This window comes from Dendropsophus ebraccatus, chromosome 8, assembly GCF_027789765.1.
Source record: "Dendropsophus ebraccatus isolate aDenEbr1 chromosome 8, aDenEbr1.pat, whole genome shotgun sequence".
Lineage (NCBI taxonomy): Eukaryota > Metazoa > Chordata > Amphibia > Anura > Hylidae > Dendropsophus > Dendropsophus ebraccatus.
Window position 1 is genome coordinate 7,869,630 of NC_091461.1, and position 27,203 is coordinate 7,896,832.

Here is a 27,203-nt window from a genome sequence, read left to right on the forward strand (position 1 = left end):
TCTCCGAATACGAAGTCCTGGAGGCGCCCTGGTGACTCCAGGAGCTGGATCTGGGCCATCAGCGCCCCTCCCTGGTAACTGGTGTTGCTTTCATCCCCCGAACCGCGGCTAGATGACAATGCTGCTTGCCCTGCAGGGAGCCCACTGTATGGGGTCTGTTGTTGGGGACCCCCGGGTGGATTCGGCTCAACATCACGTACCTCCGCAGCGTCTCCTTCCTCCTCCACCCGGCTCTCTGGCTGGAGCCCTCTCAGCCTTCTCTGCCTTTCTCTCTCTGTTTGAGCAAAACGATCATCATTCTGAAGTTTCTCTTTAAACGGCCCACTGTTCTCCAAAATAAAAGTTCTCTTTTTCACAATCTTTTTGATGTCAACTTTCAGACATTTCATTTTCGCTGTTAGCTCAGCCTTTTGCTGCTTAGCAGCAGTGTCCATCAATGCTTTTACAGCACATACCTCCTCCTGGAGCTTGTACAGCTGGTTTCTGGCTTCCTCATACCCACAGAGGCTTGCAGCAATCCGTAGGCCATAGGTCTGCCCCGTCTCTTGGGACCGCTGCACCCCCCAATCTTCCTCCACACCTTCATGGGCAGACAGCCTTGCTCCAGGAGGAGTGTCACTGCACAGATTTTCCTGGCTGGTTTCCACAGTTATTCCAGAACTTCTGGCACTTGTAGTTCCACAACTTGCTGTAGCCTTGCGGCTACCCTTTGTTACCTCAGGTTCAGGGGCGGCTGGAGAAGCATCGCTGCACCTCCTAGTAGAACGCCTCAGCCCTGGGACCTCTGATGGTATTCCCTCTGTTGGTCGCTGGATTCCTCTGCCCCCCACGGACCTGGTTCGGGGGGCAGGAGTTGGGACTCTCCTTGGCTCGCTCATGCCTGAAAACCTGCTCCCTCCCTGGGGAGGAGAGAGCAGGCCCAGGGGCAGATCTTCCTTGCCTGGAGCTCAGGAGCAGCAGCCTCGCACAGCCTCACACAGCAGGACCACACCCAAAACTAATTGGATCACCACTCCAGAGCTGCACTCAGTATTCTGCTGGTGGGGTCACTGTGTACATACATTACATTACTGATCCTTAGTTACATCCTGTATTATACCCCAGAGCTGCACTCCCTATTCTGCTGGTGGGGTCTCTATGTACATACATTACATTACTGATCCTGAGTTACATCCTGTATTATACTCCAGAGCTGCACTCACTATTCTGCTGGTTGGGTCACTGTGTAGATACATAGTATATAAATAGTGCAGTGCAGCTGTAACATTGTACTGTTTGTATACATTAGATGCATATGAAGTAGTGATAATAATGATGTGATATAATGTATGAAATCTCTCTATCGTCTATCGTGTTTTCTCCCTTCCTGTGCCTCCTGCTTCCAGTATACTTGCTGTGTTTCCTGCATGTGTGATGCTTGTGTCTGTGCTGCCGTCCATCACAATCTTGCATGTTCTGAGCACCGGCAGTCATTAGGTCTTAAAGGGTTTATCCAGGATTATATAAACAGGGCCACTAGATAAACCCACTGACGGGTTGTTCTGTTTCTGTAGGAACCCTTAAAGGCCTGAGCATGTTGACTGCATGTCACAGGGCCCCCTTTCATTATTCAGTATTTTGCATATGGCTGACTCTTGTATCTTATGTTTCTACCATTTTAGCCTAGAAAGTTATAATCACCTGATTGTGTTTATTATAGGCGAGGAGAGTTGTGATTAGTTATCCTGGGTTCCCTTCCCTTTAAAGTTAATGGAGTCCACAAGCATAGAACTATAATATTCTACTGACCTCTATGTGGAGCTTTGGCTTGTGCAGCTACATTGTCTGCCCCCCTGGGCTCTGCTCTGGGCTTCCTGAGGTCATACGGCAGCTGATAAGTACTGGAAGACTGGATATTTCTTTTTAAATAGAAGTAAATTACAAATCTCTGGCAATTTTTGGCATCAGTTGATTTGAAAGGAAACATCTTTTGGTGAACAACCCCTTCTCAGATTTGGTTTAACCACTTTAACCAAAAATGATCCTGATAAGCCGTTGATCCCAGGGTTTCCCACGGCTAGGATCCTGTGATCGGGGAGGGAATCTGTCATCAGGTGTTACTTTTCTCTGCAGCGCCGCCACAGGAGAAATGAAGTATAGCACTGTACCGATTCAGATGCAAGGGCTAGTGGACAGTCAGACTTCCTGAAGGGTCGAGCAAATTCCACGGCATCCTTACAGCCATTTCTGAGCTGCTCCACCAGCTCAGCAGCATCTCTCAGATTCCCCCCCTACATGTATGAATGAGGAAACGAAGACTGTCCTAGATCTCCTATGCGGAGCTTCACTTTACAGGACAAACCTCCATATAATGTGCCGGAAACCCTGCATCTTTCACAATGCACTATAGTAGTACCTACACTGTACAGCAGGGGGTGCTGCAAGGAACCAGCAGAATTGTGAATGCAGCTCTGGATAGGAGTGCGGTTTTGGGTATGATGCATAAGATCAGGAAAAGACTGACCTGTTACATTATATGGAGATATAACCTGTAAAACACTCCTCAGATGGAGCCCAACCCTGTAAGAAAACTGTAAGGAATATGTGACAGGCCTGTAATAACCAGCAAGGACGTCTTAGACCGCACAGCAGTGCTCCATTACAGGGCGCTGGGATATCTGTACATAGACAAGTAAACTCATTGTCTTACCAATGTCCAGGCTGCATAGTTATCAAATGTTTTCTGTACCTTTAAGAACATAAGATCATCATTTTAGTATTAACCTATTGCAGATGGGAATTTAGTGGGGCCCTAGCACTTTACTATCCCTCCTGATTTATTCAGAGCAAATCTAATGCATAGACAGCAAAATATATTGCCTGCTCATTGCTGTCATTGAATAGTGCCGTACAGTGCCTAGATAATAGTGCCATATAGTGCCCAGATAAGTAGTGCTTATATAGTAAACATAGTACCATACAGTGCCTAGATAAATAGTGCTTATATAGTCTACATAGTGCCATACAGTGCCCAGATAAGTAGTGCTTATATAGTCTACATAGTGCCGTACAGTGCCTAGATAAATAGTGCTTATATAGTCTACATAGTGCCGTACAGTGCCTAGATAAATAGTGCTTATATAGTCTACATAGTGCCATACTGTGCCTAGATAAATAGGGACTATACTGCCTATGTAGTACCCTACAGTGCCTAGATATATAGTGCTTATATAGTAAACATAGTGCCATACAGTGCCTAGATAAATAGTGCTTATATAGTAAACATAGTACCATACAGTGCCTAAATAAATAGTGCTTATATAGTAAACATAGTACCATACAGTGCCCAGATAAGTAGTGCTCATATAGTCTACATAGTGCCATACAGTGCCTAGATAAATAGTGCCATATAGTGCCCAGATAAGTAGTGCTTATATAGTAATCATAGTACCATGCAGTGCCTAGATAAATAGTGCTTATATAGTCTACATAGTGCCATACAGTGCCTAGATAAGTAGTGCTTATATAGTCTAGTCTACATAGTGCCATATAGTGCCTAGATAAATAGTGCATATATAGTGTACATAGTGCCATATAGTGCCCAGATAAATAGTGCATATATAGTGTACATAGTGCCATATAGTGCCCAGATAAATACTGCTTATATAGTGTAGATAGTGCTATACGGTGCCCAGATAAATAGTGCATATATAGTGTACATACTGCCATATAGTGCCCAGATAAATAGTGCATATATAGTGTACATAGTGCCCTATAGTGCCCAGATAAGTAGTGCTTATATAGTAAACATAGTACCATACAGTGCCTAGATAAATAGTGCTTATATAGTCTACATAGTGCCATACAGTGCCTAGATAAATAGTGCTTATATAGTCTACATAGTGCCATACATTGGCCAGATAAATAGTGCATATATAGTGTACATAGTGCCATATAGTTCCCAGATAAATAGTGCATATATAGTGTACATAGTGCCATACAGTGCCCAGATAAATAGTGCATATATAGTGTACATAGTGCCAAATAGTGCCCAGATAAATACTGCTTTTATAGTGTAGATAGTGCTATATGGTGCCCAGATAAATAGTGCATATATAGTGTACATAGTGCCATATAGTGCCCAGATAAATAGTGCATATATAGTGTACATAGTGCCATATAGTTCCCAGATAAATAGTGCATATATAGTGTACATAGTGCCATATAGTGCCCAGATAAATAGTGCATATATAGTGTACATAGTGCCAAATAGTGCCCAGATAAATACTGCTTATATAGTGTACATAGTGCTATACGGTGCCCAGATAAATAGTGCATATATAGTGTACATAGTGCCATATAGTGCCCAAATAAATAGTGCTTATATAGTGTACATAGTGCCAAATAGTTCCCAGATAAATAGTGCTTATATAGCCTACATAGTGCTATACAGTGCCCAGATAAATAGTGCTTATATAGTGTATATAGTGCCATATAGTGCCCAGATAAATAGTGCATATATAGTGTACATAGTGCCATATAGTGCCCAGATATAGTGCTTGTATAGTCTACCTAGTGCCATACAGTGCCTAGATAAGTAGTGCTCATATAGTCTACATTGTGCCATACTGTCTAGATAAATAGTACATATATAGTCTACATAGTGCGATACAGTGTCTAGATAAATAGTGCATATATAGTCTACATAGTGCTATACAGTGCCCAGATAAATAGTGCTTACATAGTGTACATAGTGCCATATAGTGCCCAGATAAATAGTGCTTATATAGCCTACATATTACAGTGCCCAGATACATCATTTGTATACTGCTAACATAGTGCCATACATTGCTCAGATTATTGGTGCATATACTGCCTACATAGTGCTGTAGTGTTTTGTTACAGTGTATCAGTACAGGCACTCCTCCCCAGTAGATCCATCAGCCGGAGGCCCAGAAGAGATGTGCAGATGCTGAGCATTTGAGGCATGGTAGAGAGTTTTCCTTCACATAAATACAATGCCCAGATAAATAGTGCTTATATAGTGTACATAGTGCCATATAGTGCCCAGATAAATAGTGCTTATATAGTGTACATAGTGCTATACAGTGCCCAGATAAATAGTGCTTATATAGTGTACATAGTGCCATATAGTGCCCAGATAAGTAGTGCTTATATAGTAAACATAGTACCATACAGTGCCTAGATAAATAGTGCTTATATAGTGTACATAGTGCCATATAGTGCCCAGATAAATAGTGCTTATATAGTGTACATAGTGCCATATAGTGCCCAGATAAATAGTGCCTATATAGTGTACATAGTGCCATATAGTGCCCAGATAAATAGTGCTTATATAGTGTACATAGTGCCATATAGTGCCCAGATAAATAGTGCTTATATAGTGTACATAGTGCCATATAGTGCCTAGATAAATAGTGCTTATATAGTGTACATAGTGCTATACAGTGCCCAGATAAATAGTGCATATATAGTGTACATAGTGCCATATAGTGCCCAGATAAATAGTGCCTATATAGTGTACATAGTGCTATACAGTGCCCAGATAAATAGTGCTTATATAGTGTACATAGTGCCATATAGTGCCCAGATGTATAGTGCTTATATAGTGTACATAGTGCCATATAGTGCCCAGATGTATAGTGCTTATATAGTGTACATAGTGCCATATAAATAGTGCTTATATAGTGTAAATAGTGCTATACAGTGCCCAGATAAATAGTGCATATATAGTGTACATAGTGCCATATAGTGCCCAGATAAATAGTGCCTATATAGTGTACATAGTGCTATATAGTGCCCAGATAAATAGTGCTTATATAGTGTACATAGTGCCATATAGTGCCCAGATAAATAGTGCTTATATAGTGTACATAGTGCCATATAGTGCCCAGATGTATAGTGTACATAGTGCCATATAGTGCCCAGATAAATAGTGCTTATATAGCCTACATATTACAGTGCCCAGATACATCATTTGTATACTGGTAACATAGTGCCATACATTGCTCAGATTATTGGTGCATATACTGCCTACATAGTGCTGTAGTGTTTTGTTACAGTGTATCAGTACAGGCACTCCTCCCCAGTAGATCCATCAGGCGGAGGCCCAGAAGAGATGTGCAGATGCTGAGCATTTGAGGCATGGTAGAGAGTTTTCCTTCACATAAATACAATGCCCAGATAAATAGTGCTTATATAGTGTACATAGTGCCATATAGTGCCCAGATAAATAGTGTTTATATAGTGTACATAGTGCTATACAGTGCCCAGATAAATAGTGCTTATATAGTGTACATAGTGCCATATAGTGCCCAGATAAATAGTGCTTATATAGTGTACATAGTGCCATATAGTGCCTAGATAAATAGTGCTTATATAGTGTACATAGTGCTATACAGTGCCCAGATAAATAGTGCATATATAGTGTACATAGTGCCATATAGTGCCCAGATAAATAGTGCCTATATAGTGTACATAGTGCTATACAGTGCCCAGATAAATAGTGCTTATATAGTGTACATAGTGCCATATAGTGCCCAGATGTATAGTGCTTATATAGTGTACATAGTGCCATATAGTGCCCAGATGTATAGTGCTTATATAGTGTACATAGTGCCATATAAATAGTGCTTATATAGTGTAAATAGTGCTATACAGTGCCCAGATAAATAGTGCATATATAGTGTACATAGTGCCATATAGTGCCCAGATAAATAGTGCCTATATAGTGTACATAGTGCTATATAGTGCCCAGATAAATAGTGCTTATATAGTGTACATAGTGCCATATAGTGCCCAGATAAATAGTGCTTATATAGTGTACATAGTGCCATATAGTGCCCAGATGTATAGTGCTTATATAGTGTACATAGTGCCATATAGTGCCCAGATAAATAGTGCTTATATAGCCTACATATTACAGTGCCCAGATACATCATTTGTATACTGCTAACATAGTGCCATACATTGCTCAGATTATTGGTGCATATACTGCCTACATAGTGCTGTAGTGTTTTGTTACAGTGTATCAGTACAGGCACTCCTCCCCAGTAGATCCATCAGCCGGAGGCCCAGAAGAGATGTGCAGATGCTGAGCATTTGAGGCATGGTAGAGAGTTTTCCTTAACATAACTCCAAAGATGTTTCTTTATTGTAGCTGATAATGGGGTCCCCCCCTCAGTCATGTCTATGGAAGGACACATGGACAGCCCCTTTAAGCTGTATTCATATAAGACTGGACTGTCCCTTTGCACATACTGTTGTAACGGTGGAACTCAGCATGAGTGACACTGAGCACCGGCATCCCTCGGCCGTGGTCCGTTCACAGCGCATCTGTCCCCACTGATCTTTGTGTTGTTACACTTTGTTACTTTGTCTTCTTTTTGCCGAGTTTTCTCTTCCTTTGTTTTTTTGTATCATTTTCCTGTTCCTTTTGTTCTCTGCTCTCTTTTCATTTCTGTTCGTTCTTTTCATTGGAGGCACTGAGCCATCCAGCGGCAGGAACTCCCCACTCCCCTATCGGCCAGACAGTCGCCCTCTAACACCAACATTTTCTCAGGCCCCTAAACATTTCCATGTTCCAGGTAGGAGCTGGTGCTGTCTGTGTCTCCATGTCCTGTCCGACTGTAGATCTGTAGGAACATGACCTGTTCTGTCTCCATTGTCTTGTCTGCTGGTGGGGAAGAGAGGGGGCTCAGTTATGTGTCTCGGATGTGTCACTGCTCCGCCCACTTCACTGATTGGGAAGAATCGGCAGTGTAATATTGTTTACAAAGGGCAATAAATAAATAACAACTTAAAGGGGTACTCTAGAGAAAAATATCACTATACAGAATGTGTCAGAAGGTTATACATATCTGTAAATTATGTCTTTAAAAGAAAAAACTGCACTCTTCCAGTACTTATCAGCTGCTGTATGTCCTGCAGGAAGTGGTGTATTCTCCCCAGTCTGACACAGTGCTCTCTGCTGCCACCTCTGTCCATGTCAGGAACTGTCCAGAGCAGCAGCAACTCCCCATAGAAAACCACTCCTGCTCTGGACAGTTCCTGACATGGACAGAGGTGGCAGCAGAGAGCACTGTGTCAGACTGGAGAGATCACACCACTTCCTGCAGGACATACAGCAGCTGATAAGTACTGGGACACTGGAGATTTTTAAATAGAAGTAAATTACTAATCTATATAACTTTCTGACACCAGTTGATTTGAAAGAAAAAAATATTTCATCTGAGTTTTCCTTTAATTTTCAGGCCAATTACACGATTTTGCAAGATTATTTACTTTAATAAGTTCTTTTTTAATTCCTTTGCTTTACTTGTCGTCTACTGTTGCAGTCTTAGATTGTGTCTTATACATCAGTCACATCCAGAGCTGTGAGGACATTTCTGCCCACTCTTGGAATCCCTCAGATGGTGCCCAGCAGACGCTCCTACCATCTTAGCTGAGATACTATACCCAGCTGCACTCTGATACATAAGGGTATTGTTGTGCATTTGGATGCACCACATTAGATCATGTGGTGCAGGAGGGCGAAGCCCAACAACCTGGGAATTAACAGGAAGCCAGCAGAGTAGTAAATGCAGCTCTGGATGTGACTGGAGTGTAAGATATGATGTAACATAAGATCTGCGCACAGTTGTCGTTGCTCAGGACCTGTAGTGCCCATTGGGAATGAATCCTATGGAAACTTTAATCCCTTTAATAGAATAATCTCACCAAATCCTGAAAACTGATTCTATTTTTCCTGCAATTTTTCTACTCTAGATGTTGCTGAAAGATCTGGATTGGTTTTCTGTTATACATAGTTGGAACCACTAGGGGTGCTGTCTGCCTATGGATTTGCTGTAGCGTTCAGTATGAATCTGTATGGCAGTGTTTCCCAACCTGTGTCTCCCCAGATTATGCAAAACTACAACTCCCAGCATTCTGGGCCACAGATCTGTGAACACTGTTGTATGGAGGGATCTGCCCCTAGTCATTGTTGCAGATAGACACAGTTTTTGTGTGTATTTCTTTGGTTGTTGGAGGGAAAGCAGACTAGGTTCTGTGTCACCCCGTAATGACATTGGAACTAGTTTAGATGAAATTTTAGGTATAGTTTTTGCTATAGAACACCACAGTTAACCTTTGCAATATCCCCAAATTCCTAGACTGTCCTTATAACAGGGCCAATAATATGCTTGGAAACCTGATCGTTGGTTGTACTCCTAATTGCATGACTCCTCTCCCTGCCCCATCCCCTGTGAGGCAGCCATGTTTACCCTTCCAATTACCTAACCCATAGGAGAGACCTTTTTCTGAATGCCTGGACCCCATGAGTGATGTTGTGGGACTGAAGTTCCTTTGTACTGATTGTGTTGCAGCTTGTACAGAGGATGGGCAGCTCCCAGGCTCCTCATGGACTGGGCTATCTCACATAACCAGCATCATGTCCTTCCATCTGTCTTACGTCTTCTCTGTTGATGTATTAAAGATAAGTTTATGGAGTCTTCTCCCATTGACTGTTCCTTGTGTGCCTGGGTCAGGACAGGACACGGTTGTCACCTCATTGCCTGCCTGTCTTCTGCCTTTCCGTCTTCTGTCTTGTCTGTGTCTTCTAAGATTCTCAGGCATTTACTAACCCATATTTTATTTTTCCTTCTGCAGACCAAGGAGTGAACATATACCGGAAGCCTCCCATCTATAAACAGCACGGTAACGTTTCCTCTGCCTCTTGCCCATCTTCTGCTGCGTGGCCTTGGCTTGGACCATGCATGGCCAGTTACTGACCCAGAGTACTGACCGGACATTAACACTGTAGCCTTAAATACATTGTACAGGATGGTGGCAAAACTCATCCCCACCCTCACAGACTTCACTGCCCACATCATAGACGAAATCCTATACTCCCAAGATTTTCATGGTTGATGGTTGGAAAAGACCTGATGATACTTGAGGTTGATAATTTCCCCATAGGAAGCTGAGGCTATGAACCCCTCCTTATTCTCTCCAGCCACTGGATGAGGTGTAGGGCTTAGATCAACTAGATAAATCTAAATGGAGATGCCCATACACATTAGATAAGTCACAACCAAACCCCCCTATTTAGATGGGATTGGCCAACCATGGAATGTGTAAGGCAGGCATGGGGAACCTTCCACCCTGCAGCTGTTAGCTAAAGCTTTGCCTGTCCGGGCATGATGGGAATTGTAGTTTTGCAACAGCTGGCGGGCCGAAGGTTCCCATTCCTTGGTGTAAGGATCTCTTGACTCTTTCACAATGTCAGAAGTCGGGGGAGAGAACTATCTGTCATGTTAGATTTCCAGCTGACTGATGACTCTGTGCCACCTCTGGAGTTGTGTATTTTATGTGTATGGCCAGCTTTAGCCTAAACCAGGGATGGGGAACCTTTGGCCCTCCAGCTGTTGCAAAACTACAATTCCCATCAAGCCTGGACAGCCAAAGTGTAGCCAAATTGTAGTTTTGCAACAGCTGGAGGGCTGAAGGTTCCTCATCCCCGGCCTTAACTTTATAGACATTATATAGCTTTGTTTTTTTGCACATTATTACTATTATGCCCCCTGTACCATGTCAGGTGTCCACATCATCCACTAATGTATGGAAGTCTTGTGAGGGATGAGGCTAGCCCCTCATAAACCTGTGTGTTACAGTGGTCTGCCCCCATCATCCCTGATAACACTGTCTTGTTTTATTCTGTTTTATGGTGTGTTGTATCCATCCTTAACATGTGAGCATTCACTCATCGCTTCATCATGTTCCCTCAGTAAGTACCATGTGGAGCCCACCCTCTAAAGACTCCACAGCCCCCCCCGCAGCTCCTCATCTCCTGCACTCAGATCAGAAACTTCTCTCCTTCCTTCTCTCCTGTACACTCAGCATTGTCTGCCACAGCTGTACTTCCAACACCCATCACCAGAGGTGCTAGAACACTTTTAAAAAAATGCTAATGGTGCGCAGATGTAGCAGAGCTGTGCACACTGTGATAAATTTAATGTAGTTGATACCACTCGATCTAATAATATAAATGTTACTGCAGATTTCTGGTGCTCGCAGTGAGGTGTATTGTATATAACCACAGTCCCTGCACCCAGAGGTGTCACCTGCTCCTAACTCTGCTGCTCGCTTAATCTTTCACCTCGGCCCTTTATCTGCCTCCTCCAGCACTAACCCTTTAACCTCCTGGGGCTTCTTCATGCATGCTCCTGTCTCGGAGGTCTTTCTCTCTGATTTCCGTGACCGTCCCCCCGTGCACCAAGATCGGATGTGGCTTCCAGTAACGTAGTGGTCAGTTCTTCAATGCAATGTTCAGACAGGATGTGGCCAGGCAGCCTAAATAGTAGAGACCATGAAGAACATGTTCTCATGCAATGACAAGTTTCTAGGCTAGATCTGTTACTGGGAAAGGTCGGTGACAACCAATACATATGCCTTATGTCTCCAGCAGGAGTTATCACCCAGCTTCCCTAGATCCCTGACTGGTAATAGATATTTAAAGCGCTGACAACCAATGTGGCCCCTTTTACTGTAATCACCCAGCTTTCCCAGATTACTGAACCCTGTCAGCAGCCGCACCATGAGCCTTTCTGCTCTCTCCCTGGCTCATACTTGGTTTATAGGAAATTAGAAGCAGCTTTTGGTGTCAGACGACACAAGGATTTGCTGGACTGACATCTCATCTATAGTGATGCAGCCGTTCCAAGGAATGTGCAGCTTTTCTGAAAAATCAGTCTTGCATTAACAGATTGGCGCTGTCACTGGATGTTTGCACTTGGAAATGCAGCCAAGTCTGTCCTGTGTATAAGAACTCACACATGGACAATGTTAGGGGTCAACTGTGGAAACAATGTGGCCCTGCAGGGGGAGGGGGTAATTAGTTTTGCATCACAATTTTTATATCAGTCCTTCACGTTGTACTGCTGTCCTATGCAGACTACTATAACTACTATAATACTGCCCCCTATATACAGGAATATAACTACTATAATACTGCTCCTGTATACAAGGATATAGCTACTATAATACTGCTCATATATACAAGAATATAGCTACTATAATACTGCTCCTTTATACAGGAATATAACTACTATAATACTGCTCCTATATACAGGAATATAACTACTATAATACTGCCCCCTATATACAGGAATATAACTACTATAATACTGCTCATATATACAAGAATATAGCTACTATAATACTGCTCCTTTATACAGGAATATAACTACTGTAATACTGCTCCCTATATACAGGAATATAACTACTATAATACTGCTCCTATATACAGGAATATACTACAATAATACTGCTCCTATATACAAGAATATAACTACTATAATACTGCTCCTATATCCAGGAATATAACTACTATAATACTGCTCCTATATACAGGAATATAACTACAATAATACTGCTCCTATATACAAGAATATAACTACTATAAGGCTGGGTTCACACACAGTATATTTCAGGCAGTATTTGATCCTCATGTCAGGTCCTCATGGCAACCAAAACCTGGAGTGGATTAAAAACACAGAAAGGATCTGTTCACACACTGTTGAAATTGAGTGGATGGCCGCCATATAACGGTAAATAACTGCTGTTTTAAGATAACAGCAAATATTTGCAATTAAATGGCGACCATCCACTCAATTACAACATTATGTGAACAGATCCTTTAACACTCCTGATTTTGGTTGCCATGAGGACCAAATACTGCCTGAAATATACTGTGTGTGAACCCAGCCTAATACTGCTCCTATATACAGGAATATACTACTATAATACTGCTCCTATATACTGGAATATAACTACTTTATTACTGCTCCTATATACAAGAATATAACTACTATAATACTTCCCCTATATACAAGAATATACTACCATAATACTGCCCTTTATATACAGGGATATAACTACTATAATACTGCCCCTATATACAAGAATATACTACTATAATACTGCCCTCTATATACAGGGATATAACTACTATAATACTGCTCCTATACACAGGAATATAACTACTATAATACTGCCCCTATATACAGGAATATAACTACTATAATACTGCTCCTATATACAAGAATATAACTACTATAATACTGCTCATATATACTGGAATATAACTACTATAATACTGCTCCTATATACAAGAATATAACTACTATAATACTGCTCATATATAACTCATATATACTGGAATATAACTACTATATTACTGCTCCTATATACAAGAATATAACTACTATAATACTGCTCCTATATACAGGAATATAACTACTATAATACTGCTCCTATATACAAGAATATAACTACTATAGTACTGCTCCTATATACAGGAATATACTACTATAATACTGCTCCTATATACAGGGATATAACTACTATAATACTGCTCCTATATACAGGGATATAACTACTATAATACTGCTCCTATATACAGGAATATAACTACTATAATACTGCTCCTATATACAGGAATATACTACTATAATACTGCTCCTATATACAGGAATATAACTACTATAATACTGCCTCCTATATACAGGAATATAACTACTATAATACTGCTTCTATATACAAGAATATAACTACTTTAATACTGCTCCTATATACAGGAATATAACTACTATAATACTGCTCCTATATACAGGGATATAACTACTATAATACTGCTCCTATGGAGTAGATGAGATGTCTTGCTGATGTTAGAAGTCTCTGGGTGGCTGTCATGTTCAGTCAGTGTCAGGCATGTAGTATCTGTAGGTTCTGGGGGTGAAGAGGTTATCGGAGTGGGGGGGGGTCACACGGTCCTGGTGCACGGGATCCTCATGATTCAGCAGGTGACGGTTGAGGTTCTGCATGGCACATTTACCCACTAAGTAACAGAGCTAAGTTACAACCTAATCCTATTTAGATGCAGCTGCTATGGCAGCATTCAACAACAGCTCCGAGGATATCATCAAGTCTTCCAAGTTCCCAGCCGCCCACGCTCCGGCACCCGGTGAAGTCCCAAAGATTGAGACCGACTATTGGCCAGGTCCTCCCTCACTTGCTGCTATAGGTAGGGCACCTGAGAGACAAACCTCTTACTGCTCAATTCCAATAAGACAGAGGGCCAGTAAGATGGTGCAACAATGTAACGCTACATCCCTTCTATCTGTGGTTACACTGGTGGAGCAGGACACAGTGCAGCAGCCAGGAGTCCTGTGATTGATTGTATCGGCCACAAGGAGAAAAGATGAGACATCTGAAAATCTGCCCTAAATACTTCTCACAGCTGAGGATTTGTTATATTTGTATCCAGTCAGTGACTCCATCCTGATACATTTTACCTGCACTGATACATTGTAACAAACCATCAGGACGGGAGAGAGATTTGTGCTGCGCTGTGTTTGGATCACAGATAATTGTTTAGTCTGGATGCAAGTGTAACAAACCCTCAGCTGAGCAGGACTGCAGCAAGATATGGAAATGGTAACATATTTACCCAAATAGTCTATTAGAAGGTTATTAAAGTTAAAAATAAAAATTAAAAAAAAAAAATATATATATATGTGTTGTGTGGTGAGTTTTGCTATACTTTTGCTATACTCCATCTCTGCAATCAGTAATCTGCAAGGTTCAGAGGTAAAGCTGAAGTGAGACGGGAATGTCTGGCGACACACTTGCTGACTGTTTCCAGTAGCAACCTGCAGATTAGTGAGTGCAGCTCCTGAGTGTAGTATAGGCTAAGATCAGCAAGGACACCTCTCATTTTAATCCACACAGACATCCCTCATGTTTTTTCTTCTACAGACGCCATATAATTTTTGTGTCTCGTTTTGGCCATCCTATCTTTTTTTGAATGTTTCACAAATCTTTTTTGGCATTATTATCAGTCACATCCCAGGATCATTGAGCCCTGTAATCTGTGTGATCAGTCACATCCCAGGATCATTGAGCCTTGTAATCTGTGTGATCAGTCACATCCCAGGATCACTGAGCCCTGTAATCAGTGTGATCAGTCACATCATCCAATCATTGAGCCCTGTAATCAGTGTGATCAGTCACATCCCAGGATCACTGAGCCCTGTAATCAGTGTGATCAGTCTCATCCCAGGATCACTGAGCCCTGTAATCAGTGTGATCAGTCTCATGCCAGGATCACTGAGCCCTGTAATCAGTGTGATCAGTCACATCCCAGGATCACTGAGCCCTGTAATCTGTGTGATCAGTCATATCATCCAATCACTGAGCCCTGTAATCAGTGTGATCAGTCACATCATCCAATCACTGAGCCCTGTAATCAGTGTGATCAGTCACATCTTCCAATCACTGAGCCCTGAAATCAGTGTGATCAGTTACATCCTCCAATCACTGAGCCCTGTAATCAGTGTGATCAGTCACATCCTCCAATCACTGAGCCCTGTAATCAGTGTGATCAGTCACATCCCAGGATCACTGAGCCCTGTAATCTGTGTGATCAGTCATATCCTCCAATCACTGAGCCCTGTAATCTGTGTGATCAGTCACATCATCCAATCACTGAGCCCTGTAATCTGTGTGATCAGTCACATCCTCCAATCTCTGAGCCCTGTAATCAGTGACATCCTCCAATCACTGAGCCCTGTAATCAGTGTGATCAGTCACATCCTCCAATCACTGAGCCCTGTAATCAGTGTGATCAGTCTCATCCCAGGATCACTGAGCCCTGTAATCAGTGTGATCAGTGACATCCTCCAATCACTGAGCCCTGTAATCAGTGTGATCAGTCACATCCTCCAATCACTGAGCCCTGTAATCAGTGTGATCAGTCACATCCTCCAATCACTGAGCCCTGTAATCAGTGTGATCAGTCACATCATCCAATCACTGAGCCCTGTAATCTGTGTGATCAGTCACATCATCCAATCACTGAGCCCTGTAATCAGTGTGATCAGTCTCATCCCAGGATCACTGAGCCCTGTAATCAGTGTGATCAGTGACATCCTCCAATCACTGAGCCCTGTAATCAGTGTGATCAGTCACATCCCAGGATCACTGAGCCCTGTAATCAATGTGATCACTCACATCCCAGGATCACTGAGCCCTGTAATCAGTGTGATCACTCACATCCCAGGATCACTGAGCCCTGTAATCAGTGTGATCAGTCACATCATCCAATCACTGAGCCCTGTAATCTGTGTGATCAGTCACATCATCCAATCACTAAGCCCTGTAATCAGTGTGATCAGTCTCATCCCAGGATCACTGAGCCCTGTAATCAGTGTGATCAGTCACATCCCAGGATCACTGAGCCCTGTAATCAGTGTGATCACTCACATCCCAGGATCACTGAGCCCTGTAATCAGTGTGATCAGTGACATCATCCAATCACTGAGCCCTGTGTGACATCCTCCCGTGTGTTAAAGGATAACTCTACCCAAATGTGTCTCTAACCTGAACCCCATAGAAGGGACACAACACAGATGGGAGAGTCATTTGGTTGTGTTCTAATTCTCAACTGGCTTAAACTGGAGACACCTTTGTATTCTGGGTGGAGCTCCCCTTTAAGGGGCAGATTATCCTGTATGAGTATGACTGTAGTGATGGACAGGATAATTCCTCAGGATCTGGTCCTGAAGTGTTTATCATTGTGTTTCCGGGAATCAGGGGACACAAGAAGAAGATCCAGCGGTCGGGAAGAGGAAGATGAGGAACTGCAGAGGCGGCGACAACTTCAGGAAGAACAGTTAATGAAGGTGAGGACCAATGAGCGGTCACACATCTGCAGTCTGTTACAGTGTACCAGTAAAGGGGCACAGAGGAATTTTATAGACAACTATTGCTCCACCAAACTTTACTTTCACAGATGTTATTAAAGGGGAACTATCAGCAGGTTGGACTAATCTGTTGATGGCTCCCTAGTGGGCACGGGGCGCTGAGGATGAAGGTATGTCTCTTACTTTGATCCTGGGCGCCATTTCTGTGCTGTTAGTTGTGCCGGGTAAGCCATTAGGAGCACTGGGGACATGGCCACTACCCCTCCGAGCACTAATCCAGCCTGCTGCCACCTCTGTCCATGTCAGGAACTGTCCAGAGCAGCAGCAAATCCACATAGAAAACCTCTCCTACTCTGGACAGTTCCTGACACGGACAGAGGTGGCAGCAGAGCATGTGCCTCTACAACACTTTCTGTCCTTGTGCCTAGTGTTATCATAGGGACCTAGGTTTCAAAGTAGGAAGCTACTGAGCACCCTACAGTGCTAAAAAAAAAACCTATGATAACAGAGCTGCAGGAGCAGGAAGTGTTGTCATAGGGACACAGGTAGATGCTTTACTCCTACATGGTTACACAATGTCATGTTTCTTGTGTTTTCTCCTTTAGCTGAACTCAGGTCTTGGGCAGCTAATACTGAAAGAAGAGAAGGAGAGTCGAGAGAGGCCGCACTCCGCCAGCAGATACGACTCTTCCATCCTGTCCTGTAAGGAATACAGTGATTATTGTACTTAGGGCACAGGGGAGGTATGAAGTATACAGTGCCTCAGTCCTCTGTATATGGCACCTGTCATAGATAGATTACAGAAGGTCTGAAGCATAGACCTTCTCAAGCAGTGGTCTAAGGCAGTGATCTGCAGCATGTGGCCCTCCAGCTGTTGCAAAACTACAACACCCAGCATGCCCTGTTAGCTTCAGGCTGGAGAGCCACACCTTGGTGATCACTGGTCTAAGAGTCCTTTTACATAAGGGTTGTGCAAGGACGCAAACGATCAGCTAAATTGGCGCAAGGCACAATGACTCGAGCAGCTGGGCCACGAGAATAATCCTTGTAGCTCATATAGGCATATATCTGTGCTGACAGTATACAGATCCCAAGCAGTGCATACATACCTAATGCACTGCTGTGTGACCCAGCATCCCACCTTCCTGCCCTGCTGTTCTTCAGGCCGCCCCACCTTCTCCGGCTTTCAATCATTCTGAAGGATGCCGGATCACACAGCAGCCTCTATGTATGCACTGCTGTATGACCCGGCATCTCACACTCCTGTCTTGCTGTTCTTTAGGCCACCCCACCTGCTCTCAATCATTTTGGAGCAGGTGGGGCCTGAAGATACACCACAGCCGGTGCTGGACAGGAGTGTAGGATGCCAGATCACACAGCAGCCTCTATGTATACACTGGTGTGTGAGCTGGAAACTGACAGCACGGATATATGCTTATCTGTGCTGCCAGTTTCCCTTTGCTATAAGCCACATATCTCCTATTTACACAGGTAGCAGCACAAAAGTTGTGATCAGATAAGGATCGGGTGTTTTCCGCTCCTCAGCTGATCACTGTCACCTTTACACAGGAGCTCTTCTAGCATAATCTCTCCATGTTAAAGGCCCTTAGCTAAGGTATTAGTATATAGCCTCTACCTCGAGCAGTAATGTATAGCAGGGGTGTGAGGCACAGGGTACACTGTCAGTAGTATGAAGTATATGACGCATACTATTGCACATGTCTTGACATCTGGTTGATGTTCTTTTCAGCTCTTCGCTCCGATGCATCCAAGACTTCCTCACTCCCAGGGTACGGAAGGAACGGCCTCCATCGGGTACAGCTAATAAGTTATTTGCATAGCTGGCTTAACCACAAGAGCTTACAATCTACTGGAGATCAGCACATGTTAAGGCAGATATGAGAATCTGTTAAAACTGGGATGGGGAACCTTCGGGCCTCCAGCTGTTGTAAAATACAATTCCCATCATGCCTGGAGAGTCAAAGCTAAAGAAGCATGAGGGCCGAAGGTTCCCCATCGCTGGGTTAAAATATGTTTCATTATTAGAATAATTTTTAATGATTATTTGGCCACTAGGGGGCACAGTTATATAGGATTCTATGTTCTGTAATTTTATTGTAAAATAATTTCCCATAATTTCAGAGACTAATTAGCAGCTGCGTCTTATATCAACGATGATAAAATATTCATCTTATTGATTCTTCTCATGAGGAGAATCTGGAAATGTCACCCCCCCTCCCCCGAGGGGGGGCCGCGTCTCTCCGGCTGCCCCAGATCCTTAACTTAAAGGGAAATTCTGTCCATCCATTTATCCAAAACATCTATTTATGGTTGAGATTTTGGGAGGAGTCAGGCCTTTGAGGTGGAGCATCCCTTTAAATTGTAGACAAAGCTTTTGCCATAGTCATAAAAGGCTGAACTTCCAATACTCCGGAATACATAACGTGACTCTGGATTCTCCCTTACAGCCGGTGTCCACAGATTTTGCCCAGTACGATAGTTATGGAGACATCAGTGGAGGAATTAGAGGTGAGCGACGCCTTCTCGCTATCACACATATTAACAACTATACTGTAAAGTGATGATGAGTCCTGCCTCCTCCTCTAACCTGTGTATTTCTTTCCTTACAGATTATCAGGTAGGTGTCAGTGTGGCCGCCCCCTTCGCTGTAAGTCTTTGTGCTTTGCGGTTGTGATGTTTTGCTGTGTTGTGTGTGTGTGATCTGTTGCTGTAGTGTGTGATCTTCTGTAGGTGTGTGTGTGGTCGTTTGTAGTGTGTGTTATCTACTGTAGTGTGTGTGTGTGTGTGTTGTGATCATTTGTAGTGTGTGTGATCTGCTGTAGTGTGTGTGATGTGTTGCTGTATTGTGTGTGTGATGTGTTGCCGTAGTGTGTGTGATGTGTTGCTGTGCTGTGTGTGATCAGTTGCTGTATTGTGCTGCTATTGTGTGTGTTGTGTTTCTGCTTTGTGTGTGTCTGTTGCTGTAGTGTGAGTGATGTGTTGCTGTAGTGTGTGTGTTTCTGTAGTGTGTGTGATGTGTTGCTGTAGTGTGTGTGTTTCTGTAGTGTGTGTGTGTGATGTGTTGCTGTAGCGTGTGTGATGTCTTGCTGTAGTGTCTGTGTGTGATCTGCTCTAGTGTGTGTAGATTTGTATTGTATGTGTAGCTGTATTGTGCATATGTTGGTGCAGTGTTGTATTGTGTTGTGTGTTCTTTGTATAATATATGTTGTTGGTAACACAACCATCTCTGTGTTAGTGCAGATCATGATACAGAATGCAGTAACATTTCCTCCCCCACGTCCTGACATCCCCGGTAGATAGAAGCTCTGGAATCGTCCGTGTTGTCCAATATTCTATCTAGTCATGAAATTAGTTTGACCACCAGAGCACCATGACAGAAGTTGTCACCCATAGAGTGACCACAAAGAGCGTCTGGAGGACCTGGCCTGTCCATACACTACACAGGCGACCAATGGTCACCATGACAACTGTGTAATACTCAGCTTCACCTGCAGTGGCGCTGCAGAGGCATCAAGCATTTGCTGCCAGGTCCCCCAGAAGATTGCAGTTTATTGTCAGGGGTCCCAGCCTCATAATACCCTGCAATAACGATTTAAACCAAGATTGAAACCAGTTGATTTGAAAGAAACAGATTTTTGCTGGAGTACCCCGTACCCCTTTAATATGGGCACGTCTCTCACATCATTCAACCTGCCGCCCTTCAGCTGTAGCCAAGGCCTTCCAGGCGTGATGGGAGTTTTGCAGCAGCTGGGGGGCGGCAGGTTGTGCACCCCTGATATATATGGATCAGTGCACAGTGCAGAGCTGAATACCGCACTAGGTGTTATCGTGTTCCGTGCACTGATCCAGGTTCCTCTACGGCTGCAGAGAACAGATCTGGAAAGTGAGAACATTTCAGCTTTATTGTTCCTATTACTCACCTGGACCAAAGGTAAAACAATAAAGCAGATAAGGAAGGGCGACGGCTTGTTGCAGTTCTCCGTCTTCACTATTAGGTGGCAGTATTGGGAGCAATGGATGAAAGATGCTCCAAAATGCCCTTGGTATAGGGAGATTGTGGCCCCCGTGTAGTTCTGTAGGCCTGGTTAGTAATATCCAAGCATAACGTCTTCTCCCTGCCGCCTAACCCCCCCCTCTCCCTGTGTGCCTAGACCTTTGGGGCTCCCCCTCCTTAGCTGCATGTCTAACGCGTCCTGGATCTGGTGTGTAGGCTCCCTCCCTGCTTTCTGTGTAACTAGTGCTTCTCTAAATGTTTTTCCACATAGTCACTACCAGATGGCCATGTTCCCGTCATGAGAATGGATAGGGGCGTCTCAATGCCTAACATGTTGGAGCCTAAGGCAAGTGTGCATGTACCAGGTGATGGCGCTGCCTCGTGGTGGGTCTACGCTGGGGGGCGCACAACCTCTTTGCTTGGGGTCTTTGAGTAATGGCCAATGTGGGGTTCCTGCTCTCCTGTCCTAGCTCTGAAATGTTCACTTTGGGGGTGACCCAGCGGAATGTGATATAATGTGATTAAATCTCAGGCATCTGCCCCCCCCCCCTTGTGTGTTATAATGAAGACATAATTTGCATTCATAATGCTACACCCCAGAGCTGAGCTTAATCCCTACTTCTGACCATACAGGAGGGTCTTCTGCCCCATCCCTACTTCTCACACTCATCCTTCTGCTTGGACCCTCCTAGATCTATCCATATGAAATGCTGATGGTGACCAACCGAGGCCGCAATAAGATGCTGAGAGACGTGGATAGGACTAGACTGGAGGTAAGAGACACAAAGGCGGCATAACGCATGGCCTTATTCTTACCTGACACCCTCCAGGCCAAGGCTATGTTCACACAACGTACTTTCATACTGCAATGAAATGCATCGAAATCAATACAACAACAGCCGTTGTTTTCACACAATGTAATAAACAACGGCCGTTGCATTTTTTTGCAATATGAAAAGAACAGCCATTGTTTTAGTGGCTGTTATTTAAAAAAATAGTATGTTGTGTGAACATAACCTAAGACAGGACCGTGACTGTATGGGGGAGACTGGTGCCATCCTGAAGCATCAATAGGGAAACATGATCGAGTTGCATGACATGAGTGTGAAGGTGGCTTTCCAGCTGCTGGAAAACGACGTCCCCCAGCATGCCCGGCAGTCATTGGCTGTCCAGTTTTGCTTGAGACAGCGATCTCCATCCAGTGGCTTTCCAGCTATAGCAAAACTACAACTCCAAGTATTCCTGGAAGAAGGTGGCTGCCTGAGTACACTGGGAGTTGTCATTGTGGAACTACCATCTGCAACCATCTTGGCATGATGGAAGTAGTTGTCTCCAACATCCAGTATGCCTGTACAGCTGTCTGGGTATGTCGGGCATTGTAGTTTTGTGACTACTGGGGAACCATAGGATGTCGACCACTATTTTAGTAGATTCCTGCCGACTATATGGCCATATTGAATTACTATTATGATGAGAACCCAGAAGTTATTGGGGGGACATCTTCCAGGAATCGAGGAAGCTGCAGCCACAGGATGATCTTAATCATCTGGAAATCATCATCATCAGGTCATTGTGGAGTCTTGGACTTGCAGTATGCAGCTTCATTGCCCAATATTGCTCAATTATAACAGCGTGGGTCCAAGAGGAGACAGAAATCCTGGGGTGTGACCCCGAATCTGCTGCGCTGTGCTCGGTGTGCACTGAATCACAAGCCACGCTTAACACTTTCCTGACCAATTAGGAGACATGTCATGTTTCCTTCTGTATACACAGTATCATACAGCATCCATGTGAATAGTGGCATACAGTACTGCCGTACAGGATCCCTATACTTTATGCCATACAGTGTCCATGTGCACAGTGCCAAACAGTGTCTAAGTATATAATACTGTACATAATACCAAGTATACCATGTGCATAGTGCCATACAGTGTGCGTGTGCATAGTGCCGCACAGGAGTCAATGTATGTAGTGCCATCAAGTGTCCATGTACATACTACTATACATGATTCATGTGCATAGTGTCATACAGTGTGCATGCGCATAGTGCCATATAGTGTCCATGTGAATAGTGTCATACAGTGTGCATGCACATCGTGTCATATAGTGTCCACGTGCATAGTGCCATACAGTGTCCATGTGCATAGTGCCGCACAGGGATCAATGTATGTAGTGCCGTACGGAGTCAATGTATATAATGCCATATAGTGTGTATATGTATATTGGGCCATACAGTGTCCGTGTGCATAGTATCATACAGTGTCTATGTGCATAGTGCCATACAGTGTCCATGTGCATAGTGCCATACAGTGTCCGTGTGCATAGTACCATACAGTGCTTATGTGCATAGTTCCATACAGAGTCCCCTTACCCAGTGCCATACAGAGTCCCCTTACCCAGTGCCATACAGAGTCCCCTTACCCAGTGCCATACAGAGTCCCCTTACCCAGTGCCATATCATGTCCAATACTGAGTAAGTAGAATACCCAGATAAGCCGCCCCAGTGCGCGGATACACAGCACCGAACAGCACAATGTGCTCAGGGATCTACAGATCTTGGTCCTTTGTTTTGTATGAGAGTGTCAGCTTTAGATTTAATGTGTTTCTGTGTCATGTGACTAATGTGGCTCCTCCCCTCTCTCCCCAGCGCCACTTGGCACCTGAAGTTTTTCAAGACATTTTTAAAATGACAATACAAGAATTTGACAAGTTGCCTCTTTGGAAACGCAATGAGCTGAAGAAGAAGGCCCGGCTTTTCTGAGCTGCTGCAGTCACTGACGTTCTAGGAAGCTATCCAATACTGCGCCCCCTTGTGGCGGGGCGGTGCTAGTGAACAGGATCTTGGGCGGGGGGTGTGGAAGCTGTGCCACTTTCTCTCTTTGGTGTGCCATTGGACTATGAACAGCGAGCTAAATGCAACTGCCTGGCAAGCTCGGCCTCTGTCTGCCCAGCGGATCCCGATATAGGAGGGTGTGCGAGCCGCATGTGTGATTAATGTGTTGTGTGTTTGTGTAAGAGAATACAATGATGGCGCCCGCGCTGAACCACCGGGCTCCTATGATTTTGCTTTGACTGGTTCTCGTGCCAGGAGCGGGCACCATGTTATAACCACATTCCCTAGAACGGTTTGGACTGTCCCGGAACTGGGTTGTAGCTAAATTCCTGCCAGTCCCCTATTTATGTAATGCAGCGCAAGGGGCGGAGTCACCACGGACGGGAAACGATCACCTCACTCACCTATATAGGAATTGTGCACTCCCACTAGGCTTTATATCAGGCCTGTGCTATATTGTCTATTTATTAATCTTTGCTTTTCTTTCTCTTTGTTTTGGCGTCTCGCTACTTCCCTTAGGACACGATGCCCCCCGCCCCACAGCCCCCCCCCCCTCCCCACAGGCCTGCCGTAACTGATGGGGCTCCCATATAGATATGACTGGAATTATGGCAACATTGTTTCCATACTTGCTAACATTGTATTAATTCTCTGAGGACATTGTATCAATTCTCCAGGGACATTTGTATCAATTCTCCAGGGACATTGTATCAATTCTCCAGGGACATTGTATCAATTCTCCAGGGACATTGTATCAATTCTCCAGGGACATTGTATCAATTCTCCAGGGACATTGTATTAGTTCTCCGGGGACATTGTATCAATTCTCCAGGGATGATGGATCAGTTCTCCGGGGACATTGGATAAATTCTCTAGGGACATTGGATCAATTCTCCGAAGATAATGTATCAATTCTCCGGAGATGATGTATCAATTCTCCGGGGACATTGGATCAATTCTCCAGGGACATTGGATCAATTCTCTGGGGACATTGTATCAATTCTCGGAGGGCATTGGATCAATTCTCTGCGGACATTGGTTCAATTCTCCGGAGACATTGGATCAATTCTCGTAAAACATTAGATCAATTCTCCAGGGATGTTGGATCAATTCTCCGGGGATGTTGGATCAGTTCTCCGGGGACGTTGGATCAGTTCTCCGGGGACATTGGATCTATTCTCCGGGGACGTTGGATCAGTTCTCCGGGGACATTGATCAATTCTCCGGGGATGTTGGATCAGTTCTCCAGGGACATTGGATCAATTCTCCGGGGATGTTGGATCAATTCTCTGGGGAAGTTGGATCAGTTCTCCGGGGATGTTGGATCAATTCTCCGGGGAAGTTGGATCAGTTCTCCGGGGAAGTTGGATCAGTTCTCCGGGGACGTTGGATCAGTTCTCCGGGGACGTTGGATCAGTTCTCCGGGGACGTTGGATCAGTTCTCCGGGGACGTTGGATCAATTCTCCGGGGATGTTGGATCAGTTCTCCGGGGACATTGGATCAGTTCTCCGGGGTTGTTGGATCAGTTCTCCGGGTACATTGGATCAGTTCTCCGGGGACGTTGGATCATTTCTCCGGGTACATTGGATCAGTTCTCCAGGGACATTGTATTGATCCTATTGGCTAGTGTGTATAAATGTTCTCATGTAGAACAGCCAATGTGAAGGGTAGCTTTCATATGGAAGGGTGACCCCTGCTGGTAGGGTTTGGGCAGCGCTTGGCTTCCTGCTTCTGCCTTGGTGATGTTGGGTGGATTCTCTTGTAGCTTCTGGTTGGAGAGCCGCTCGTGCGCTGTGGGTTTTCGCTTTACACTTTTCCTTCTCAGTGCCCGCGTCTCCCCCCCACCCCCCACACCCCCAGATGCATCGACAATCGGGGAGGCTGAGATCAGACGGGGAGGTGACCTGCAGAGATCTACACGACGCTGCTTCTCTCTGATCAGTAACCATTTAGGATATTTCTATCACTTATCAAGTATATTGGATGAAAGTATGAACATGTATGTGTGACCCCACCACCCCAATATTGCAGGAGCACCCCTATCCTGCAGAGGTGCTTTCCTGTAGGGCTGATCCGTCAGTATTGAGACCCTCATGTATATCTGTACAACCTCCAATAAAGCAAATATTACAGAAAAATGCTGGACAATGTCTGTCCCTATATATAGTCATATGGAGGATACTGGGTATCTCCTGTATATAATTATATATGTACAGCTGGTATAACCTGGGTATATACTGTATATAATTATATATGTACAGCTGGTATAACCTGGGTATCTCCTGTATATAATTATATATATACAGCTGGTATAACCTGGGGATCTCCTGTATATAATTATATATGTACAGTTGGTATAACCTGGGTATCTCCTGTATATAATTATATATGTACAGCTGGTATAACCTAGGTATCTCCTGTATATAATTATATATGTACAGCTGGTATAACCTGGGTATCTCCTGTATATAATTATATATGTACAGTTGGTATAACCTGGGGATCTCCTGTATATAATTATATATGTACAGCTGGTATAACCTGGGTATCTCCTGTATATAATTATATATGTACAGCTGGTATAACCTGGGTATATACTGTATATAGTTATATATGTACAGCTGATATAACCTGGGGATCTCCTGTATATAATTATATATGTACAGCTGGTATAACCTGGGGATCTCCTGTATATAATTATATATGTAAAGCTGTTATAACCTGGGTATCTCCTGTATATAATTATATATGTACAGCTGGTATAACCTGGGGATCTCCTGTATATAATTATATATGTAAAGCTGTTATAACCTGGGGATCTCCTGTATATATAATTATATATGTAAAGCTGTTATAACCTGGGGATCTCCTGTATATAATTATATATGTACAGCTGGTATAACCTGGGGATCTCCTGTATATAATTATATATGTAAAGCTGGTATAACCTGGGCTTCTTCTGACATTACATAGTAATACACACATCTGTAATCTCGTTGAGTCCTGTGCTGGTTACGGCTTGTGATTGTGACCATTCGGCGGCCTCCCTTCCTTCTTGCTCCCGGTTTCATCAGTTTCTGGTCTGTCCCGCCGGGTGACCTCAGTCTTGTCGGATAAAATCCTGCACAGGTTGTAATAATATCCATGTACGTCCCGACCCTCCCAGATCCAGGCCGGAGATTATAACTTCTGCTCGTCCGTAGCCAAAACAAACACCCAGGAAAGATGTTTCCAATAATCTTTGTTTTTAGGACCTGTTTCTCACGTGGGATGAAGGATCCGAGGCCGTGATTCCCACTTTGATGTGTCTGCGGTGAGTTCCTCGCTATGAAACATGATGGAACAATAATAGGGTGTTACATTGTGCTCTATGTATCCTTTAATCCCTGCACTTCCCCCGTAGGTGCCGGCTGTGCAGTCAGGGGTCAGAAGCACCTGCTACCTACCCCCTAAAGAAACATAGCTGGGGTACATAGGGGGGCTGTGACCAGATAGCAGAGAAACATAGCTGGGGTACATAGAGGGGCTGTGACCAGATAGCAGAGAAACATAGCGGGGGTACATAGGGGGGCTGTGACCAGATAGCAGAGAAACATAGCTGGGGTACATAGG

General features: G+C 43.9%; 1 protein-coding gene across 11 annotated transcripts in view; it reads left to right on the forward strand.

Annotated features, from left to right (window-relative positions):
* The window catches only part of ABLIM1 (actin binding LIM protein 1), a 179,601-nt gene extending 153,872 nt beyond the window's left edge, over nt 1-25,729 (forward strand). For 7 of the 11 annotated variants that reach the window (XM_069979728.1, XM_069979722.1, XM_069979724.1 and 4 more), the window contains 10 exons: nt 9,649-9,696; nt 13,916-14,062; nt 16,633-16,721; nt 17,348-17,444; nt 18,493-18,557; nt 19,211-19,271; nt 19,373-19,410; nt 21,029-21,103; nt 21,450-21,530; nt 23,405-25,729. In XM_069979728.1, coding sequence (XP_069835829.1) covers nt 9,649-9,696; nt 13,916-14,062; nt 16,633-16,721; nt 17,348-17,444; nt 18,493-18,557; nt 19,211-19,271; nt 19,373-19,410; nt 21,029-21,103; nt 21,450-21,530; nt 23,405-23,518 — 815 coding nt within the window. In that variant the 3' untranslated portion in view covers nt 23,519-25,729. The remainder of the gene's footprint in view (nt 1-9,648; nt 9,697-13,915; nt 14,063-16,632; nt 16,722-17,347; nt 17,445-18,492; nt 18,558-19,210; nt 19,272-19,372; nt 19,411-21,028; nt 21,104-21,449; nt 21,531-23,404) is intronic. The other 4 variants (XM_069979723.1, XM_069979725.1, XM_069979729.1 and 1 more) reach the window with 2 other exon arrangements.
* The last annotated feature ends 1,474 nt before the right edge of the window (nt 25,730-27,203 follow it).